General features: G+C 36.2%; 1 protein-coding gene across 2 annotated transcripts in view; it reads left to right on the top strand.

Annotated features, from left to right (window-relative positions):
• Positions 1 to 4,708: 4,708 nt before the first annotated feature.
• The window catches only part of LOC124367891, a 150,773-nt gene continuing 132,190 nt past the window's right edge, over positions 4,709 to 23,291 (top strand). For both annotated transcript variants that reach the window (XM_046825083.1, XM_046825082.1), the window contains exon 1: positions 4,709 to 5,218. In XM_046825083.1, coding sequence (XP_046681039.1) covers positions 5,034 to 5,218 — 185 coding nt within the window. In that variant the 5' untranslated portion in view covers positions 4,709 to 5,033. The remainder of the gene's footprint in view (positions 5,219 to 23,291) is intronic.

The following is a 23,291-nucleotide window of genomic DNA, read 5'->3' on the forward strand; positions in this document are numbered from 1 at the left end:
TAAGCGAACTTTAAATATTTATAACTTGACAGGAATAGAAGCCATCGCAAGTCCAATCAGTTCTTGTTGAGACATATATGCGCCCCGGTTATTGTATGTTTATCATTTAGGAAATTCCGTAAAACGTATCCTTACTTTGGAGGATCCTGATGTCGACAATGCTGCTTGTTAGAACAGAGACCTGTTCTAGGTCGCAAGAGATAAATACAAGAAATAACAAAAAAGGATTTTGACCGAACTATTCAACCGATTTAAAAATAAATATTAAAATTCATAAAAATGTATTAACCACAAAATGACTATCTGCGTATTTACATTTTCAAATTGTAATAAACATTATAAATAACCATTACTATAATATCAGCTCATTGCCTCCATATTGCTAATAAAAGAAATTTTGATTTCCTAATGTCAAGAGACCTCTATGTGGAAAAGAGAGATGTTCAGTTGTGGCCTAAAATAATGGCAAATAATCTTTTCTATTTTTACAATTATGTCCTTTTGCCAGAACTGATCGATCCTAAAATCTGTCGTAGTATGTCAATTAGAAGGGCCATCTCACTGTCATAGTTTTCACTATCACAGCCACAACAAAAACTACATATAAAGTTGGCATAATTAATAAATATATTTGTCGTGAAGTTTTTACGAGTATTTTTTATCCATATATAATTCATATTATCTTAAATTGTTAATTAGTTTAAAATATAGTTTAATATGTTACACATATTACACATATACACATGTTACACATGATTAATATACAGAAGTGAAATTTAAATAATATTGGAAGATGAAGTTATCTGGGTGTCGTGTCTGGCGAGGTTATGTTAATCGCGGGGGGGGGGGAGAGATTGTGCGTCTGAGATAACGACTAGACGCATACCTGGCAAGAGATAACACTGGAAATAACGAAGAAGAATTCTGATCATATTAGTCAACCGGTTTCAAAAATAAACACTTTACAATCATAAGGAATTTATTGTCCTCAAAATGGCTACCTTCGAAAATTTAATTCAGTACAATAACTTTGTTATTATAAGTAAATTAATTTTTATGTTTCAATAAGTCGAATTATATGTATAGTACCATAAATCAAGTTTCAAAATGAAAATCGGTTAAAAAATTAAATAAAAAACACAAGAAATGAATTTGACCATAGAGGTTCTACCAGTTATCTGAGCAATTTCGTAAACATTTTTCAGTATTTTTATCCTTAAAGTTTACAGAACAAATAATTCACAAGACATCTTGGAACAATTTGCACATTCACATTTTTATTCATTAAATTGGGTTTCATAACATTGTTTGAATAATAACAGTTCCGGTGAGCTATGGAAGGTACTAAAACGTAAGAGCCACTGAAATCAAATCATGTCATTAAATTTTGAAATTGATTTTCCATCTTATTACTTTTTTCCTCAGTGTTGCCTATATAGAAATGAAGCTTCACGGAAACTTTCAAGTCTAAACGTCAATTTAGTTTCAAGATATGTTGCCAAACATACAGAGAGATGTAAACTTTTTCTAGCCACTCTAGTCATAGGCTTCGCTAACGCTCAGCCAATTACTAAATTACGTGTATATCCTGTGCGTTGCCATTATTGCCATTATTTTTGTACTAAATAAGGCTTGCCACAACGCTTTGGTAAGATTTGTTTATTTTAACCTAGTTTGTAATTATGTATTAGGTTAGTTCTTTACCTGAAGAAGAGATCAGATTGCAGATCTCGAAACGTAGTGTTACTGATTTCTTGTTTCACTGAACGATGCCAAATGTCCGGGAAAATCCTGTTTCCTTCACGTGTATATCAATGCAATTCATATTAAGGACAAGCTTTATATCCCAATAAGTACATTGAGAAATTAAAACACTTTTATGGCCTTAATTCTGGCCATAAAATAATAGAATGTTTCTCATTTTAGATATAACTAGGATTAAGGATTGTAGGATAAACCTATTTTCCTAAAGGTAAATCTGTCAGCCAATAAATCAATGTACATTTTTCTCGAATACAGAGAGTGTTAGAAAAGTAATATGTTCTTTTATACATAGCCCTTTCATTTCAAATGTTAGAATCTTACTTTACTCAAATAATATAAAAAGTTTGCATTAGTAAGATTTGTATAGTTCTTAAATCTCTGTTTCATATACAGTAATATATATATATATATAATACACAGAAGGGTTTGCAAAAATTTAATAAAAACTGTTCACAATTAATTCATGTTAACTTTTGCAGCTGATTTGGGTTAATGAAATATAAAATATTGAAAAGTTTCATGGAATAATATACCTAAAGATGGAATGAGGATTTTGAAAAACGCACTTAAAAATTAAAACTGACATATTTTTTTGTTCTCTTTGGACAAGAAACTTAGAAAACTGCACCTAGTCCTATAAGGACCTTAGCGCTGCTTCCGGAGTTACAGGATATTCTGGATAAGTAAGGTTTGAGATAGGGACCACCTCCTGTCGAGATTCGCGAGGCAAAAGTTAGAGCACTATTTTCAAGTCATGTCCCCTCGGAAGAAAGGAAAAGCCAGCTCTGAACCAGCCTCTCCAATCAAAGCAGACAGGGGGTGGCACACCCTTATATCTAGGCTGGCAAGAACCTTTGGCTCTTAGGAAACGAACCCCAACAACTCCAAGAGTCATCTCCCGCAGTAGACTAAACCTATCGAATTGCCCTTGCATCTAAGAATCTCGACATTTGCGGTTAGTGATGTGCCGCTCCTAGAAATCCATAAGGAAGCATAAACCAGCCAGAAGTGAACCCTCTGGGAACTGACATGTTACTATGTATATTTGACACCAGCACATTATATTACCATAAGAAAGATTTTTTTTATTTTCCAATTTCTTGTAATCTTATTCTGATATTAGACAATTTGTTGTCGCATATTGGCGATGGGGTTATCGCCCTGTTCGTTTTTCTTTACTATCATTTGGTTCATCATTTCTCTCACTGGTGTAGCAAAGTTCATTCCAGGAACTGCACCCAAATTTACAGCATCACACATTGCAAAAGATCCGTTATCAAAATATGAAGCGGCTCAAAAACCTCCAGTTTAAGTGTGGTTCTCATCACAAACATACGGTAATTAATTGTGTTAAATTGTTCAGAGGGGTTTGCGTACTACCGAATGGACATCATTTTATAAGATTTTTATATGACAAACCATTAAACGTAGGTTTTATTGTATTCATCGCTACAAAAGGTAATTTGAAAATAGTATTTTTATAGCATAAATATCAGCCAATTCTTTACATGGCTGATATCTTTATAATTAGAGGTAGCTACTTTAAAAGAGTTTTTTTAAGAATAATTAGTAATAATAATAATAACAGATTAATCAATTGGTTTTAATTTATGTTGAATAGCTGTTGAAATATTTTTAACCTAAAACTGTTTCGATTCTATTTTTGAGTTTTAAAGAAGAAATCCTTCAAGTGTTCAGAAAAATATACTTGACAAAAAAGACTCAAAACTGCTTGAGTGGGTATTATTGTGATCTTCAAAATAAGACATACGAGTATTTCATTATTGTAGGCCTACAATCAAAAATAGGGAAAGAATTTGAAGTTTAACATTGTTCTTAGGGGATAAAACTTGGTAGTTTCGTCAAGTTACAGGGACGTAGCCAGCGGGGGGATCCAAGGTGTTCGGAACCCCCTCCAATTGTTAATTATTTTTTAATGAAACGATTATTATTACTATTTAAGTAATTCAGTATTACTGACATGTACTGCTGAAAGATCTTTATCAACATTGAAACGGGTCAAAAAAGGGAATGAGCGATTGACTGCACTTTCCTTACTTTCTGTCCACTATGGGAAAATATCAGTCGTCTTTAAGCCCCCCCCTAATAATTTTTTTTCAGGTTATATTATTGGTCGGATCACATTGTTACTTCATGCATTCTGGAAGTAGTGGTAGAGATGCATTTACGCCAAATATTTGTTTGATGAATATTTATCACAGTAGATAAGATAAGTATTCTATTTCCTTTCTAAGAAACGCAAAAAAATAGAGATGTAACCTCGAAAAGTGTTTGATACAAATATATAAAATAACAAACCATTTTAACACTTTTTGATAGATTTTATATTTCGTACAATGTACATTTCAAATTCTAATAATTCATCATCTGGAAAGTCAATGATGAATTCTTAGAATTTGAAATGTACATTGTACGAAATAAAAAATCTATTAAAGAGTGTTAAAAGGTTTAATTATTTTATATGTAAAAAAAAAAATACTTTTAAACTTTATAAGTGAAACTATTTCATATTATTTACTTATTGACTAAATTTATTTAAATATTTCAAAATATCCGCGTAAAAACACAAATTGGGAAAGCGCCGTAGAATATTTTTTTTACTTTCGTTTCCGCTAGCGATTGTGTTGGAATCGTTATGAGGGAGGAATAAGAGATTTAAAATTATTATTGATAAAGTTGGCAAACCTGATTTTCGTAAAACTTACAACAGGGTTGTCGGACACGAGCGATGCCAAAAATGCGACAATCGGCGCTCACGCACCGCGCGCGCCACTTGTGCGAATCTGACCAATCAGAATAGACGCGAGTCACGCCACGAGCCGGAGACGACCGGACATTTCCGACAGTTCCCGAACTCGCCGCCAGGGGCGCCACGGCCCGCGGCCCGCGTGCTTGAATGTCTTTAGCTTCTTGTTGATATCTCGCTGCGGCCGCTTGCTCGTAGTCGTGCGTCGACCTCGTAGAGCGACATACGCGCGCTTTCGTTGCGTTTGCGCTCGCTAACTTACGTACGTAAAGGCGAAACCATAAGACTGAAAAAGTGTTGTTCATTTTGAGTGCGAATAAATTCAATTAAACCTAAATAAAATTAATTTAAAACAATTTGTTTCCATCGTAAATTTAGAATTATTACTTTTACATCAAGTATATTTTAAATTCTTAACTGCATTTACCATTCTAACGATGTGTGGCGACTTGGTGTTTAGGCATTTAGTGTTAATTTGAGGTCCACTTAGAGAATAGTGCTGATGATGGTTACTTTTCCGTGGACTTACTTCCTGGTGGTTTTCTGGAGCTTTGGACTTACCTGCAGCAAAGTTCACAACTTCCTATCGACGGACGCTCTTACCGACGGGGAAATGGAGAGACTGATACATTACAATGGACTGACCGCTAAGGAGACTTCGGTGGTGGCCAAAGGCGATAAAGAGGGGTAAGAAGTGATTTGTATGTCCACTATCAATATCCACCTAGACAATTGTTAAATTTAGAAAATAACTTTAAAGCGTATTAGTGACGTTTTTCAATGTACGAATAACATTGATAAGAAACCTCTTTAGGGGAAGATGTAAACTATCCAATCGTTTTGTTAATAATACCGGTATACTAAGAATCGAAAGCGGTAAAATCCAGTCAACTGTAAATTACACATTTAGTTTTGTTTATAAAAACATATTTTTCACTTAATAAAGAAATATCATAGGCCTAGGTGTACACTTCGTAATGTGTGTTACTATTACATGTTAGCCTAATATGTACGTAGACTACTAAGTAATATGCGCTTACGTCTTTTTTTTTTTTTTTTTTTTTTGAACGTTGAAATATTAATTATGTTATCCTGCTCTCAGTACGTTTTGAATTTACTGACACGTGTTATTTTGAAATTAAAATTAATACAAATTTTATATTTTACTTCAATTGTACCTGAAAACCGAGATTTAAAATTCGACTTGAAATAAACACTTAAGGTAAGCTTTATTCTGTCGACGACTTTTTGTCAATATACATAAAACATTAGATGAAAACATTGATTAGTCTAATATTACCTATTACAATGTATTCGTACCTTTCATATTTTGTGAGATATTTAACGTATGGGCAAAATTAATAAGTGATATTCTTCTGCTTTATTCATTGTTTGCTCCTAAATTCAAACGAGTATAAAAAGATAGCTACAATTCACATATTCTTAACACATTTAATTGGAAACATTTTATAAGTGTGTTGTAGATTTACAGGAAGCTTCTATAACCAAAAGTAAAATAACTTAATATAAACAAATGAGCTCTCTTAAGTTTAAACGTTATCCAGACTTGTTATTTCAGTTTTTTAGTTAATTTGTGAACTAGAAATTAAAATTGTACTGTTTGAGATCTAGTTTAGCCTATATTAAACAACGTACACAATACTATAACAATTTATAAAAAGGGGAAAATGGTAGGCTTAATGTTGAAATTTAAAAACTGTAGCAGTATTATTTTGAGCGAATGTCATTTATTCGAACGATACCGTCCAATAGAGGTAAAACATGTATCATCGTTACTCATTAAAGATACATTATGAGATAGGATGTTAACATAGAACGCTTATCTGATTTTATTTATCATAATATGATCGGTTAGACAAAATGCTGAGCGTGACGTGTAAAAATGTATGTTTGGGTTGGGGAGAAAATACATAATTTAATATGTAGGTTCATTAAAAATATTAAAACTTTTATAAATAAAAAGCAAACCAAACAATAAAACAACTTTAACATTTGATTAATCCATGTTTAAATTAACAATATATATCAATATAATATTATTAATAATAGTTTAATCGGCCTAGACATGTTCTATACTTGTTTACTTCGACCCCGCATAGAATTATGATATTTCTACTGAAAATATACTATACAGTGTAATAATGTAATGTAGTTATGTAATAAGTATACCGCACTATTAATTCTCATTGTAGTTTAATTATGTATTTATTACAAACCTATTATTTTTCTCAGGTTTGATTGAACGTTATGGTACGAAGACGTTTCTCATTCTGGATTGATATAAAAATTTGTTTCGGTGCAAAAGTTTAAAACCCAATATCTACTTATATGTATAACAACCTTAAGGAATTAAGAATTTTTTTTTCTCTGGTAATTATTGTTTTGAAATTTGTGTGAGTCGCACACTGAATATATATCATTTTGCAAACACGTACAAAATAAAGCAATATGATTGATATTCTCTGATGAAATACATGTGAAATACACAATTCAAGCCTAGGCGACTTAGATTTCAAGCCCAAATTCAAGCAATTGCTCATGTCAGACGCATCCGACTGGCGTTTTTCAACATTGAAAAAATAAAAACACAATTTTGTGCAGTAATATAATCCTAACTCCAGACACTTCCATGATCGACAAATATTACAGTTGGTGGTAATTGACAATTAGGCTTTTCAGGAATTCATTTGGCAAATTACTTGACATTTCTCAAACTTGTGTTTAAAGTAAATTACGATTGATAAGCTAAATATTCTTTCCTTTACCTGCCATTAGAGGAACTATATAAACAAGGGTTAATATTAATTTCACTGCTTAGGTAGTAACAAGTAAATTCTTAAACAATAACAAACATTATTGGTTAAAATCTTTCTTGCGATAAGTGTAGTTCACACCTTTTCATGAGTTTGATCTTGGGAAAGAAATCTTCTCTGAAGCCTCATTCCCCACTGTGAAAAGTGTAGAAAGCCACGGGTCAACGCATACAGTATAGGCCTATCATGGCTATAGTTCTCTTTTTACGGGAATGCTTTTTGATATCTTAACTTGTTTTTTAAAATTTTGATTCGATATAAAATATTAATGGGTTACAATGTAAGATAAGACCAAATGAGATAATTCATCTCATAAAGTATTGTTTTCATTCATTATTGCGGTGTTTGGCGGTTTAGTTTGCTTGGACAGAGTCACCATTCAGAGTTGAGGGTGATGGTTTGGTGGCGGTCGTAGTAGTTTTCCAGGTAGGTTGGAGGCGTAGGGTGAGGGTTGGGCGTGGGGTCATTCATAGAGCAATAATGTTTGGGGACCTTCATCGAATTCGCTAACGCCTTTGGGAAGCAGGGCCTCACAGAAAAAACATGTGGAATCCAGGGGCGGCAGTGTTAAATTGAATGAATGAGCAAATTCTTCACGCTGCCTTGCTGTGCGCACCGATCATAACCTGTAGAACACTATTTAATCCGGCCACAGTATAATAAGAGGCCACCACCACAATAGAATCATATTTATGATTATCTAAACTATAGAAACAAAAATGTTGACACGAATTACCTTATATTAAAACTATCTATGTTGTGTATATATAAAATATAACGAACAAAACAGTTTAACATTTAGTTACTTTTTACTGTTTTTAAGGATATACTATGATTTTATTGTGGTGGTGGCCTCTTATTATACTGCAGCCTTTAATCCAATATAGAGCAAGGGTTTTTTGTTGATGAGTTTTCGTTCTCTTGAACTTTTCTTTTAATTTTATTGAAAGAAAAAAATCATGACACTTGTTAAGACCTTACGAGTCTGCATATATTACGGATTACCTCAGAGTAAATCAGTAGTGAATTTTGAACAAATTCAAAATAAAATCCAATGTTTATTTTGTAACCTACTTACTCATTTTTATATGTTCACAGTTCACTGTCAGTTATTTAATCAGTGTTTTTCACACAGTCAATCAAAACAGATGCGAGGTTTACTTTAAAATTAAAATTTTTATGTTTTTTTTTTCAAATGAAACCGTGCATGCCTTTAGGAAATTAATATTACAGAAGAATGCGCATATTGTTACCACATAATATGTCAGCGTGGTTCGTCTTCAATCTATGCAATATTTCTAGTTACTGGTTACTAACAAACTGTTTTAACCTCGATTGCAGGTCTCCGACCTAATAGCCTTTATGCATTACATAATGTGTTTTGTTTATTTTTTTATACATGTACTGGATATCTTGCAATGGCCGTTATTTATCACATGTTTGGTGTGCGGGTAACAGCTAGCAGACTTTGTTTTGGGATTTGATCCAATCAGGTCAAATACTCTGAGGTATGTGAAGGGTATGTCAAATATACAATGTGTATGTGAAGCAAAGTGATAACTTCTAAACCATATACTCAAATGACCTTTTGCTTTTTTTTAATCTGAAGATATTCGGAATGGTTAAGAAAAATTAATAATATTTAAATAGCAGTCCTAATTTTTGAACAAGTTGTACCAAAAATTGTTTGACAAAATTTTAATATCGATTATTCAAAATTTCAGTAATGCAAGTAATCTTAAAATACTCAAAATATTACTTAACGCGGAATTTATTTGAGCTGATTTATCGAGGACCCAACAGGACATTCTTGGAATCTTATCGTTATCTGTCAGTCTGTGTGTCCGTCCGTGCGATAACGTTTGATAGGTTAAATGTTCTAGAGGGTTGAAACTTGGTATATAGGTTCCTTTTGGTGCAAGTAAGAACTCAATTGATTTTGGGGTCTAAAGGGAAATTTAAGGTAAAATTACATTTTACATTAGTATTATAAGGAACCATGATGGCAATGAAAACTCACAGGATAAACAAGTACATTCACACATATATATATATATATATATAAAACATTTGATCATGTATCATATTAACATAGTAACACATGTGGTGAAGTTTCTGTGATGGATAACTTGGCGAGACTTTAATTACACCACTTGTCCGGATCCATAGATACTCCTTTGAACAGATTTTTACACGTTTGCTTGTTTTTGTTGAATTTTTAGCTGCGATGTAACGTTTTGTAAATGTGGTATCGGCTTACTTTGTTCAAATTTGAGGGTTATGTGTGTAGAAGAGATACCTCTTTACCTGAAGAAGAGATCAGATTGCAGATCTCGAAACGTAGTGTTACTGATTTCTTGTTTCACTGAACGATGGCAAATGTCCGGAAAAATCCTGTTTCCTTCACAATCCTTCCATCGTCAAAAATAACCTTCAAACAAAGAATGTGTGTAGAATTCATATATAGTTGTTTTTATTCAATTACACTTTATTATTCCTATGTATGGTGTAGGTAAAGTGTTTTAAAATAAATAAACTAGAAGATCTGTCACATTTCATCATCTACCAAGGCATTTGAGAAAACTGCAACGCTATAATTTCATATTTTAGGCTGTAAAAATATACATTAAAAAATTTGAACTTTTTACACGTCTGCAATTTTTATTTTTTAATATAGACACTCGTATTATCTAAAAGATTATCTTAAATAATAATACTGTAAACTTTGTTATACAAACAACAATAAACAGAATTAGTATTCGTTAACTTTTTGCGGGATTCATCAAAGATCGCAGTGCTTGACCCAGACCTATCTCACAGAGACAATCAGCCGCTAACTGCAAAGGGCAACCCTTTAGATACGGAGAAGAAACAGTCAATGTCCGCCGTGGTAGTACAAAAAGACTTCCGGCTTTTCCGGTTCTAACCCCATTAATTATCGTAGACTGGTTTTCCCCAAGTCTACAAGACAAGTTTTCAAGTCAGGATTTCCAAAAAAAGTACACCTGTGATAAGCAGTCCTCCAAGAATCATTCTCAGAAACGTTATCGCGGCGACGTGATCTGATAAGACACTGTGTCGAAGTACTGCAATAAACTATTTGTAATCGGTGATAGCGCCAGACACGTCATGCCAGGTATCGTTCGATATGATTCAGCAGAGTACAGAGCGAGTGACGTTCGTCAGGTGACTTATATAGGAATGACAGGCGCCACCTTATCTGCCGTATCAGCTGTCAGGTATGCCAACATTGCGAATTGTTTACATTGTTTTATAAGCGTGTATATATCATATGGTCATTCCTGAAATTGAATGGCTAGACGTGAAGGTCGGTGCAAAATGTATGGGCTCCATTTTTTTTTTTTTTATCAAAAGCACTTACTTGTTAAGGGACAAAATTTTTGACACAACTGACCGTAAACGTTGCAAGGTTGCGCCTCTCAGAGAGGTCACGTGTTCGATTCTGGAGGAGGTTGATGCAAATTTTGCAAATATGGTTGGACTTATGGTGGTGCGATTGCTTTTGAAAATATTTTCATATCGAATTCATGGCTCTTAAAATTACCCCTCTAAATACAAAAAAGTAGAAAAATTGTTTGATCACTCCACTTGAAATTACGGGAATTTAAATGATCGCGCAAGTAAAAAACATAAGATAAAAATTTGACATTTTTACAGTACGTACATGAGTTATAGGTCTAGAGAGTTACACGTTTTTATTCATTTATGGCACAAAAACATTGTCTAAATGAAATATGAATTAGGAAAAATACACGTTTTAATATACTTGTTCTTAACGAAATTACCGTATATTTTATTAAATTAAAACATACGGTAATTTCGTTAAATTTACTCTCAGACGCTATACTTCATATGCATCCTTTAAACATTTCTCAATTTTATCTTTAAACGTTTTTGTTTGGGCCTGATTAAAAAATACCCAAATTTCATACTTTTAATGTCTGTAATTTCACGTTCATTAATCATTAAAATAGTTGTTTACAGTATTCAGTGTTTATTGTTTTGTACGTAATTTAGTTAGGAAATGACAGTTACAGTTAATTATTTATCTCACAAATGTATTTAAATTATGCTAAATAATAATTGTTTGAATTATTTTCCCATATTTATATAATTATGTAGTTAGAATGTTTTCCATATAGTTTAATTATACAGTAATGCATAGTTGTTTGTGTGTGTGTGTGTGTGTGTGTGTGTGTGTGTGTGTGTGTGTGTGTGTGTGTGTGTGTATATATATATATTGTTTTATATATATATATAAAAAACAAACATAGTAAACTTTGTTATATTATAAACAGTACAATAAATTTTAATAAAGGTGTACTCCCAACACATTCCATTTAAGATAATGTTCTTTCCAATAGATCGATCCGATGATCTAATACATTTTACTCATTGTCCAAAAATTGAAAAAAAAGTAAAAAACCACTACTAATTTAACATTTTCCAAACCCAAAATTGTTTGCACCATCTTTAAAACGTCCAGTACAACTAAGTAAAATACCACTGACGCGTAAAGAATTCCCTTGAAACATCTAGCAAAAGTCAATAACCCATACAGAAGTCGGTAGGACCATTGTTGACGATGAAACCCTTCACATTTCGCCATCCTGGAGCGCTGCGGTTGATTCTTCGGCAATAAGAGACAAACAGAGCAACTGCTGATGATTTGTTTGTAAATCCGTCCACGGACACTAATGCGCCTGTTGCCAAATATTGTCCCGGCCTAAAAATAGGCCAGTCACAATACTGTTCCCATCAGCGCGTTCGCAACACAGTTGTTGACTGTCCACTTAAACAAGCAAACTGGTCGGGCACGGAAGTCTTTTCAGGAAGTATGGAATAAGTTAGTTCAGTCACCCTACGCCCCCCTCTCTTGCCGGAATGGTTAATTTTGTTTTAGTGATCAGTTGATATGAGGTTTACTTCAGATTATGGAGATTCTTCTATCTTTAAGCTGTTTTTGACACTTCCGGTTAGGCTCCGGCTGTAGTAAAACAACCTTCCGTTTTCCCTATAAAAGTAATCCTAAATCCAAATGCTTTTCAACTTTTCTTGTAAAGTCCATAGGGATTGTAACATTTAAATGATGAAGTGCAAAAAAGTTTCAGATTTCTTTCTGGATAAGCAATAAAAATTTCGAAAAAACTAAAAAAGACTTTAAATGCGTTTTGATTAAATCTTTAAATGACACACGTTCTATGATTCTACGACCAAACATAAGGTCGTAAAAGGGCATGAGGTTTAAAATTGTTCTTATGCAGCTAAAATCCATTATAGCCGTCTTGAAATTGCGAGTAGAATATTGGCAACCCTTAGAATTGAATATTACAACAATCAAACTCTGCCCACCTTTTGGTTGTATGGGCATTCAGGAAAAGAGGGAATAACTTTAATGTGTTATAACTTATTAAATATTTAATTTTGGATTTTTTATCTAAAAACATTGTAAAATGAATCCAATCTTTAACCCAAAAATACCTGATCCTGAGTCCTAAATATGTTGTACATCAGGGTTAAAAATATACGTAAATATGTTAAATATTTTTGAAACTGTTAAACAGTGTTAAATATACCTAAATTGGTTAAGAATTAAAGTTATATTATTTCTGAATCTTTAAATGACTTTAGTTTTTGGAAATTCATTACGTCTGTTTACTGAAGACAAGAAACATGAAAAAATGTATATTTTAAAAGAGAAGAATCAAAATCGAATCAAGTAATGGGGTTTATTACGTAAAAGGGGTTATTTATAAAAATGTTTTCTGTGTTTGAATGAAAGCAGTTTTTAACGGAATGGTGAGCATAAAAACATTCGAAATAATATAGATTTGTTCGTATTTATTTTAACAGTTTATTTTTGAATACAAATAAAATTAATCATTCTTTACTAATCACTATAGCTGTGGTATGCTCGGGTCGAACTACCGTTTTAAAACAATCTATGGCTAAAACTGTAGAAGAATGTTGTTTATTGTATATTTACTTCATTTTTATTATATGGTGGTTAAAATGATGTTTGCATATCTACAAGCAGCATAAATCTCGTTTTAAATGCATCTATCGAACTGTATATTTTTCTATTTCTTGTATAGTAAGTATTGTAAAGAGTACAGTCTGGCCAAAGAGAAACGCCTATAGCATCATGTACACTTCACAAAAAAATCATAGCTTGCGGTGAATTTTGTAAACAACTTTATTTAGTTTTAACGTGATACATTTTTTGAAAAATAAGCGAAAAAACTTTTTGACTAGAGTAACATTTTTATGTACCTCTGAACTGTGCATACTTGCGCATTTTCTGACAATTTTTCAAAACCAGCATATATGTTCGCGGTACAAATAATTGAGTAACCCTTTTCTAGATTTATTTCAAAACACAATAATCATCTTGGTAAAATATTTAACTTCTTAAAAATTAAAGTATAGTTTTTTATTTCAAAGTTTAAGGTATAAAACAATCACTATTTACTTCCAAGGGCTAGGTAAATGAAAGTAAATACACGAAATACATATATTTCAGGTACGTCCAGAAGTTATAAATTATTAAAAAAACAATAAAGTCGCGTTAGAGTTCTGAGAGAAATAAAGATATTTTACTGAACAATAATAAGTATTAATGTAATGAAAACTAACTAAAACCCTTAAAAAATTATAATAAACATCATCATAACATTTTAAATAGTAATCTGAAAAAATAAGACAAACCCAATTTTTGAAAAAAATAAAATATTAAATACAGATTATACTAATTAAAAATTACAACGGTGTCATTTAAATTTAACCGATGTTTAAAAGGTTCACATGTTTATTATTTATTTATTTAGAGGTTAATGTACCGGTACACTGAAGATGGTTAAAAACCGAAACACGTATATGTCAATAAAAACATTTTTAAAGGGTTTTTGTTACTTTTCATTACATTAATATATATAGATAACCCTATAAATGGAGTTAATAACATAATAATAAGTATATTTAGTGACAGTTTAGACCTGCACAAGTTAAAAATGTACAGTGTAAAAAGGCATGTGCGTAGTTATGTTTCTAGAGTATGGTTAACTCTGTGGCTTAATAATATTTATGCAGAAAGTTGAAGATCTGAGATGGTGTTGATGCTTATGGTATAATTGAGAGCTGATTGAAGAAAGCTGGTCCCCCAAAACAAAATGGGTGGTAAGTGGATTCCAAAAGGAAAAGTAACAAGTGCCTTGTTGGGTTAGACGACTTGTCAACAATAAGTCATGTGAACGAGAAGCTTTCCAGTCAGTAGCAATCAAGCGAGTGTGTATCAGTTTGTTTATTTATCATTATATAAACATCCAAGACTGGCGTGGAAGTGACGTACTATACTGATAAATGGGTTGGGAGACGTAATGGTTAAATCTGTCGCCGGGCTGAATTTTAGTATTGAAACAAACAAAATATAGAAGGAAATCGGTCAGATTCCGTTATATGCCCCCAACGCTTAAACTTTTTTCAATGAACTTAGAACGTTATAAAACGATGTAGTTTAGTAATAGAACTAACATTATGCCCCCAACGCTAATTTTTCATTTACGGATGATTATAATGAATTACAATTGGTTACTAGCTAAGAAAAAAAGGGTACTTACGTATTACATCGACCACACCCCTACATTTCTCCAAACACAACAATTAAACAAAAACAAACATTACCAAACAAAAACTAAACTCTTTATTGAAAAAAGCACACAAAACTTGTTTTTATTCTTGATCACACTCCGCCACCCAAAATGCGAGTGCCTCCGGCTGGTGAGGTGCTGCCGAAGCCCGCGCTGATGTCAACGAAAGAAAAACATCCCTCGAGATAGTACCTATCAGTAAAATATCAAATTCTAGAGGGGCTGATCAGAAATATAAATTGAATTGTAATGGAAAGGCAATTATATACCGTGCAAAAAAACTTAAATAATCATGTGATGCCGCGCGGCCTACCGTAATCGGGATTCTCGAGAAAGATAAGATAACAGCGACAACAATACAGATCGCAATACCTGGAAATGCTTGTAGATTGATGGAATGTTAGTTCTGTTACTCAACTACATCGTTTTATAACGTTCTAAGTTCATTGAAAAAAGTTTAAGCGTTGGGGGCATATAACGGAATCTGACCAGGAAATCTTTAGGAAATGGTCATCCTACTTTGACGATCTTAGTTGTTGAGTGGCAATAACCTACTACGTAATTAATTCTGTACAAACTCACCATCCAGTTGCTTGTCATGGCCTTATAAATCAGGCTAAACCATCCCTCGGCCACAGCCATATTAATGGCTTAACTGCAAGCTCTTGGGATAAACAGTTGTGGAGCTAGCGGAATATTTGTTTTAGCCATTTTTTTAAATAGGATCATTCGAACAGCTATTCCGTAATTGCGTCATGAGTAAAGCTAAATCTCATGCATTTACCATATCATCATATACATCAGGGCGTTCAGTAAAAGTGTTTCAATACTTTGGGATTTTGTTCTACAAATAAAAATGAGCAAAAAAGTTCATATGAAGGCATGTACCTACTAAAATCTTTAGTATTCCGCCCATCTGTATTTATGTTTTTGTAAAAAAATATATTTTTTGAACCAGTTAAGATAAAGTTATGAAACTTAAGAATTGTATTAACCTTTGGTAGACCTTTTGGAAAATAAAATATTAACAAAATCCTTTTACCCGTTTCAAAATGGCGTCTGTTTAATGTCAAATAACAAATAACAAAAAACCGGTATAGCAAACAAAAAATGCATAGGATACCAACTATTTAGTGATTTCTATACCAATTCCAACGGTAACTTTCTCAAAGTCATCCGCCAACGCATAAGCGAGCACGGCTACTTTAAAGATACGCTTGCACAAGCCGGGAGCAACAAACAACTGATACATCTCAACTGGGAAATACTTTTCATATGAACATTTTTGCTCATTTTTATGTGTAGAACAAAATCCCAAAGTATTGGAACACTTTTACTGAACACCCTGTATACCCGTGAATGTCGAAGCGGTAACCGCTACACATTGTACCGTTGACTTAAGCTTTCGAAATGTGTATTAGCCATTACCAGCTACACACAAGATAGAACCAGATGTCTCACCTAAACTACTATTTACAGCGCTATCAGACGGCCAGACCTAGTGGTACCATTGACGGGACACTAGAAAATTCTGTGCTACTGACCTCAGTAAGACGGCTAGATTTATTTCTTTGCTATAAGGACTCAGTTTTTTAAATCTTTTATTTGCATATGCTATAGCCTACTAAAGCCGTATTAAATGAGAATTTTACTAATTTATTCATAACTTCCATAAGGCGCATGGAATTAGGGTGGAACATTCCTTACTTAGTAATCAATACAAGTCACCCTATTTATCACTATTTGCAAAAGGCGTGAACTTTATTTTTTATTTTAAATTTTGATGTGTATAAAACGAGATAAATTTAACAACGAACAATCTTTCTACACAAAACAAGCTTTTGAAGAAGAAGGAAGAATCATATTTCTCAAAATATAAACGAATTACTCAATCCTTTCTTATTTATTAATCTAAGCTGTTTTATTCAACTCATTCTTTTCTGGAGAAAATCCAGTAACAATACTTTTTAATAGTACTTAGAGTTAGTTTAAATTAAAACATTTTGAATATAACATTTTATTTAAATATTTTTTAAATAAATATGATTGGTTGCATTTATTTCCAACTTCTTATCAGTATTTGGTTTTGGTTTTATCAGTTTAATTAGATTTTAAAATTGGATTTTTTTGGTTTCAAGGTTTAAAAAGAAACTGTTAAAGAATTTCAGTTGCAGACTTACGAAATTTATGTTGTAGATTAAGGAAAGTCTATAATTTCAGAAAATATAACCAAACCAGGAATTGTTCCTCTAATTCAACGATTCTAATTTACCTTTTCTCCATCAAAGTGTCTAAATTCCCGACGATAGATGACTCCCAAGAATGACACCCTGCTGTTTTATCCTCTGAATTGTTTTACCAGTTGTGTATCCTCCGCTCAAACTAACAGAATTCCAAGCGCCGTGGTAAAAATAGCGCCACGACGCTGGCGTCGGGCATCGCGACGCTGCGCGCGTACGGGCGGTGCGAAAAGTTGGCGAACTTGTCCTCACACTCAGTAAGTCAAGGTCGCGGGTGTGTCTGTGACGTCATGGCTCAGAATAGCCCCACTTCTACCTCACGCCCCGACGCACGCTGGTCTGGTGGACTTTAAATAGCAATGCCCCTTCATTTCACCAATCCTAATAGTTTTTTATCAGTACTGTTAAAAAAATGAAATATAAGCCAAACCCCAGTAGGACGTTGAGTCTGGGGATAGTATGGAATTGTAGATTTTAAAAATGTTCATGGTTACTAAATCAATGTTCAGAAAATAGAACATTCAGTTCAACATTCAACTTAACATCCATTTTATCTTAATTTAAAATAAAATCCGGAACATTTTATTTCTGTCACACTCATATAAAGCGATTTTGAATTTGGGAATGGATTGAGCCTTTTCAAAAAGTTTAAAAAGGTATGAAAATTTAATGAAATTATTTCGGTTATGAAACATTTTGTGTATTAGTAATGTTACCTCATTTTATTTCTAGTGTTAAATGAATTGCGGGTCCATCTGGGAATGGATTTTAGTCGAGTTCCGAACCACGTCCAAGTATTAATGGTAAAAAGTGCACTCTAACGAAATAATTTTATATAATCAAATAGAAATAAAAAACCTTAGGGAGATATTAATTCTTCTTGTTTGGTGAAAATTATTCGTGAAAAAGGTAGATTCAATGAAAATAAATAACACCAACTGATATTACGAAGGTATTCTATGAACTCGAGGCTCTTCGTAGTTGACAGATAAGAAAAATCAATAATACCAAGATGGATCCTTGCGGTAATCCGAAAGTAAACAAACTGGGATAACCCAGCACTGGTTATACCAGGGACTGATGCTATAAATATAGTCTGATTATCAGTCAGTATACTCAATTCTTGATACTGTTTATCTTTGTGGTTTGATGATCCAATGGAGAGATAGTGTGTGATCTTGACCTCCCCATTACATTCCAGCACTTCAAGATTTTATGTTTCTATGACATATGAAATGCTTTTGCGAAAGGATTATTTGAAGTGGACTTAAGTTCTTAAAATCAAACCCAGCTCGATCAGCACAAAATCTCACTAAATAATCCATTTAAAAATATAAAACGTTACACATTCCAAACAATCTGAAATGGTTTTGCACCCTTCAAAATTGAAATACTGAAATTATTTATTCTTTGTGTATTACAATAATTTTGAAGTATAATAAACAGAATAGGAATTTTGTGTTATAAATTAACATTTTCAGATTATGTTATGAAAGTATTAATTATTTTAATCATAGAATTTCTGTAATTTAAACAATATTTTCACTACAGTTTCAAGCAGAGTGTTTTTTATTTGGAAATGTGTAATCCCAACCGCCTCCTGTTTCAGAATAACAATAATACATTTTCGTACACGAACAAAAACCTGAATTTCCTACACGCTCAAAGTTCTAGTTGAGATATTGGTTACGCATATTGATAGGTACTAGTCAAGGTTCAATGACCAGATTGTGAACCTTTACCAGGCATTCCTTGTCAAGAATGCTGTCTCACCTATCGGTCGCCGGTGTTGGCAGTCGAGTCGAGGGTCAGAATTAGATCAGATAGCGGTCATTCTCGTCAAACCTATAGCACTGCCAGAATAGACTCGGTACTAGTCAAGGTTGACTGACTAGAGTATGAACCCCTTACCAGGCATTCCATGAGTTTCTTGAGTACTGTCTCGGCTATCGCCGGTCGCCGGTGTTGGCAGTCGAGCCGAGGGTCAGAATTAGATCTGATAGCGGTCATTCTCGTCAAGCCTATAGCACCGCCAAAATAGACTCGGTACTAGTCAAGGTTGAATGACTAGAGTATGAACCCCTACCAGGCATTCCCTGACAGTCTTGAGCGCTGTCTCAGCTATCGCCAGTCGCCGGTGTTTGCAGTCGAGCCGAGGGTCAGAATTAAATCTGATAGTGGTCATTTTCGTCAAGCCTGTAGCACTGCCAGAATAGACTCGGTACTAGTCAAGGGTGACTGACTAGAGTATGAAACCCTACCAGGCAGGCATTCCCTGACAGTCTTGAGCGCTGTCTCAGCTATCGCCAGTCGCCGGTGTTGGCAGTCGAGCCGAGGGTCAGAATTAGATCTGTACCGGTCATTCTCGTCAGCCTACAGCACTGCCAAAATATACTCGGGACTATTCAATGTTGACTGACTTGAGTATGAACCCCTACCAGGCATTCCATGACAGTCTTGAGCGCTGTCTCAGCTATCGCCAGTCGCCGGTGTTGGCAGTCGAGCCGAGGGTCAGAATTAGATCTGATACCGGTCATTCTCGTCAAGCCTACAGCACTGCCAAAATAGACTCGGGACTAGTCAAGATTGACTGACTTGAGTATGAACCCCTACCAGGCATTCCCTGACAGTCTTGAGCGCTGTCTCAGCTATCGCCAGTCGCCGGTGTTTGCAGTCGAGCCGAGGGTCAGAATTAAATCTGATAGTGGTAATTTTCGTCAAGCCTGTAGCACTGCCAGAATAGACTCGGTACTAGGTCAAGGTTGACTAACTAGAGTATGAACCCCTACCAGGCATTCCCTGACAGTCTTGAGCGCTGTCCTCAGCTATCGCCAGTCGCCGGTGTTGGCAGTCGAGCCGAGGGTCAGAATTAGATCTGATACCGGTCATTCTCGACAAGCATATAGCACACTGCCAGAATAGACTCGGTACTAGTCAAGGTGACTGACTAGAGTATGAACCCCTACCAGGCATTCCCTGACAGTCTTTAGCGCTGTCTCAGCTATCGCCGGTCGCCTGTGTTGGCAGTCGAGCCGAGGGTCAGAATTAAATCTGATAGTGGTCATTTTCGTCAAGCCTGTAGCACTGCCAGAATAGACTCGGTACTAGTCAAGGGTGACTGACTAGAGTATGAAACCCTACCACAGGCATTCCATGAGTTTCTTGAGTACTGTCTCGGCTATCGCCGGTCACGCCGGTGTTGGCAGTCGAGCCGAGGGTCAGAATTAGATCTGATAGCGGTCATTCTCGTCAAGCCTATAGCACCGCCAAAATAGACTCGGTACTAGTCAAGGTTGAATGACTAGAGTATGAACCCCTACCAGGCATTCCCTGACAGTCTTGAGCGCTGTCCTCAGCTATCGCCAGTCGCCGGTGTTGGCAGTCGAGCCGAGGGTCAGAATTAGATCTGATACCCGGTCATTCTCGACAAGCATATAGCACTGCCAGAATAGACTCGGTACTAGTCAAGGTTGACTGACTAGAGTATAAACCCCTACCAGGCATTCCCTGACAGTCTTTAGCGCTGTCTCAGCTATCGCCGGTCGCCTGTGTTGGCAGTCGAGCCGAGGGTCAGAATTAAATCTGATAGTGGTCATTTTCGTCAAGCCTGTAGCACTGCCAGAATAGACTCGTACTAGTCAAGGGTGACTGACTAGAGTATGAAACCCTACCAGGCATTCCCTGACAGTCTTGAGCGCTGTCTCAGCTATCGCCAGTCGCCGGTGTTTGGACAGTCGAGCCGAGGGTCAGAATTAGATCTGATACCGGTCATTCTCGTCAAGCCTACAGCACTGCCAAAATATACTCGGGACTATTCAATGTTGACTGACTAGAGTATGATCCTTACTAGGACATTCTCTGGCAGTCTTGAGCGCTGTCTCAGCTATCGCCGGTCGCCGGTGTTGGCAGTCGAGTCGAGGGTCAGAATTAGATCTGATACCGGTCATTCTCGTCAAGCCTACAGCACTGCCAAAATAGACTCGGGACTAGTCAAGGTTGACTGACTTGAGTATGAACCCCTACCAGGCATTCCCTGACAGTCTTGAGCGCTGTCTCAGCTATCGGCCAGTCGCCGGTGTTTGCAGTCGAGCCGAGGGTCAGAATTAAATCTGATAGTGGTAATTTTCGTCAAGCCTGTAGCACTGCCAGAATATGACTCGGTACTAGTCAAGGTTGACTAACTAGAGTATGAACCCCTACCAGGCATTCCCTGACAGTCTTGAGCGCTGTCTCAGCTATCGCCAGTCGCCGGTGTTGGCAGTCGAGCCGAGGGTCAGAATTAGATCTGATACCGGTCATTCTCGACAAGCATATAGCACTGCCAGAATAGACTCGGTACTAGTCAAGGTTGACTGACTAGAGTATGAACCGCCTACCAGGCATTCCCTGACAGTCTTTAGCGCTGTCTCAGCTATCGCCGGTCGCCTGTGTTGGCAGTCGAGCCGAGGGTCAGAATTAAATTCTGATAGTGGTCATTTTCGTCAAGCCTGTAGCACTGCCAGAATAGACTCGGTACTAGTCAAGGGTGACTGACTAGAGTATGAAACCCTACCAGGCATTCCCTGACAGTCTTGAAGCGCTGTCTCAGCTATCGCCAGTCGCCGGTGTTGGCAGTCGAGAGCGAGGGTCCAGAATTAGATCTGATACCGGTCATTCTCGTCAAGCCTACAGCACTGCCAAAATATACTCGGGACTATTCAATGTTGACTGACTTGAGTATGAACCCCTACCGAGGCATTCCCTGACAGTCTTTAGCGCTGTCTCAGCTATCGCCAGTCGCCGTGTGGCAGTCGAGCCGAGGGTCAGAATTAGATCTGATACCGGTCATTCTCGTCAAGCCTACAGCAACTGCCAAAATAGACTCGGAGACTAGTCAAGGTTGACTGACTTGAGTATGAACCCCTACCAGGCATTCCCTGACAGTCTTGAGCGCTGTCTCAGCTATCGCCGGTCGCCGGTGTTGGCAGTCCAGTCGAGGGTCAGAATTAAGATCTGATAGCGGTCATTCTCGTCAAGCCTACAGCACTGCCAAAATAGACTCGGGACAAGTCAAGGTTGACTGACTAGAGTAATGAACCCCTTACCAGGCATTCCCTGACAGTCTTGAGCGCTGTCTCAGCTATCGCCGGTCGCCGGTGTTGACAGTCGAGCCGAGGGTCAGAATTAGATCTGATACCGGTCCCTTATCGTCAAGCCTACAGCACTGCCAAAATAGACTCGGGACTAGTCATGGTTGACTAACTAGAGTATGATCCTTACTAGACATTCTGACAGTCTTGAGCGCTGTCTCAGCTATCGCCGGTCGCCGGTGGTTTGGCAGTCCAGTCGAGGGTCAGAATTAGATCTGATAGCGGTCTTCTCGTCAAGCCTACATCACTGCCAGAATAGACTCGGTACAAGGTCAAGGTTGACTGACTAGAGTATGATCCTTACTAGACATTCTCTGGCAGTCTTGAGCGCTGTCTCAGCTATCGGCCGGTCGCCGGTGTTGGCAGTCGAGTCGAGGGTCAGAATTAGATCTGATAGCGGTCATTCTCGTCAAGCCTACAGCACTGCCAGAATAGACTCGGGACTAGTCAAGGTTGACTGACTAGAGTATGATCCTTACTAGACATTCTCTGACAGTCTTGAGCGCTGTCCCTCAGCTATCGCCGGGTCGCCGGTGTTGGCAGTCGAGCCGAGGGCAGAATTAGATCTGATAGCGGTCATTCTCGTCAAGCCTTTAGCATTACCAGAAATAGACTCGGTACTAGTCAAGGTTGACTGACTAGAGTATGAACCCCCTACCAGGCATTCCCTGACAGGCTTGAGCGCTGTCTCAGCTATCGCCAGTCGCCGGTGTTGGCAGTCGAGCCGAGGGTCAGAATTAGATCTGATAGCGGTCATTCTCGTCAAGCCTATAGCACTGCCAGAATAGACTCGGTACTAGTCAAGGTTGACTGACTAGAGTATGAACCCCTTACCAGGCATTCCATGAGTTTCTTGAGCGCTGTCTCGGCTATCGCCGGTCGCCGGTGTT

This window comes from Homalodisca vitripennis, chromosome 8 (assembly GCF_021130785.1).
Source record: "Homalodisca vitripennis isolate AUS2020 chromosome 8, UT_GWSS_2.1, whole genome shotgun sequence".
Lineage (NCBI taxonomy): Eukaryota > Metazoa > Arthropoda > Insecta > Hemiptera > Cicadellidae > Homalodisca > Homalodisca vitripennis.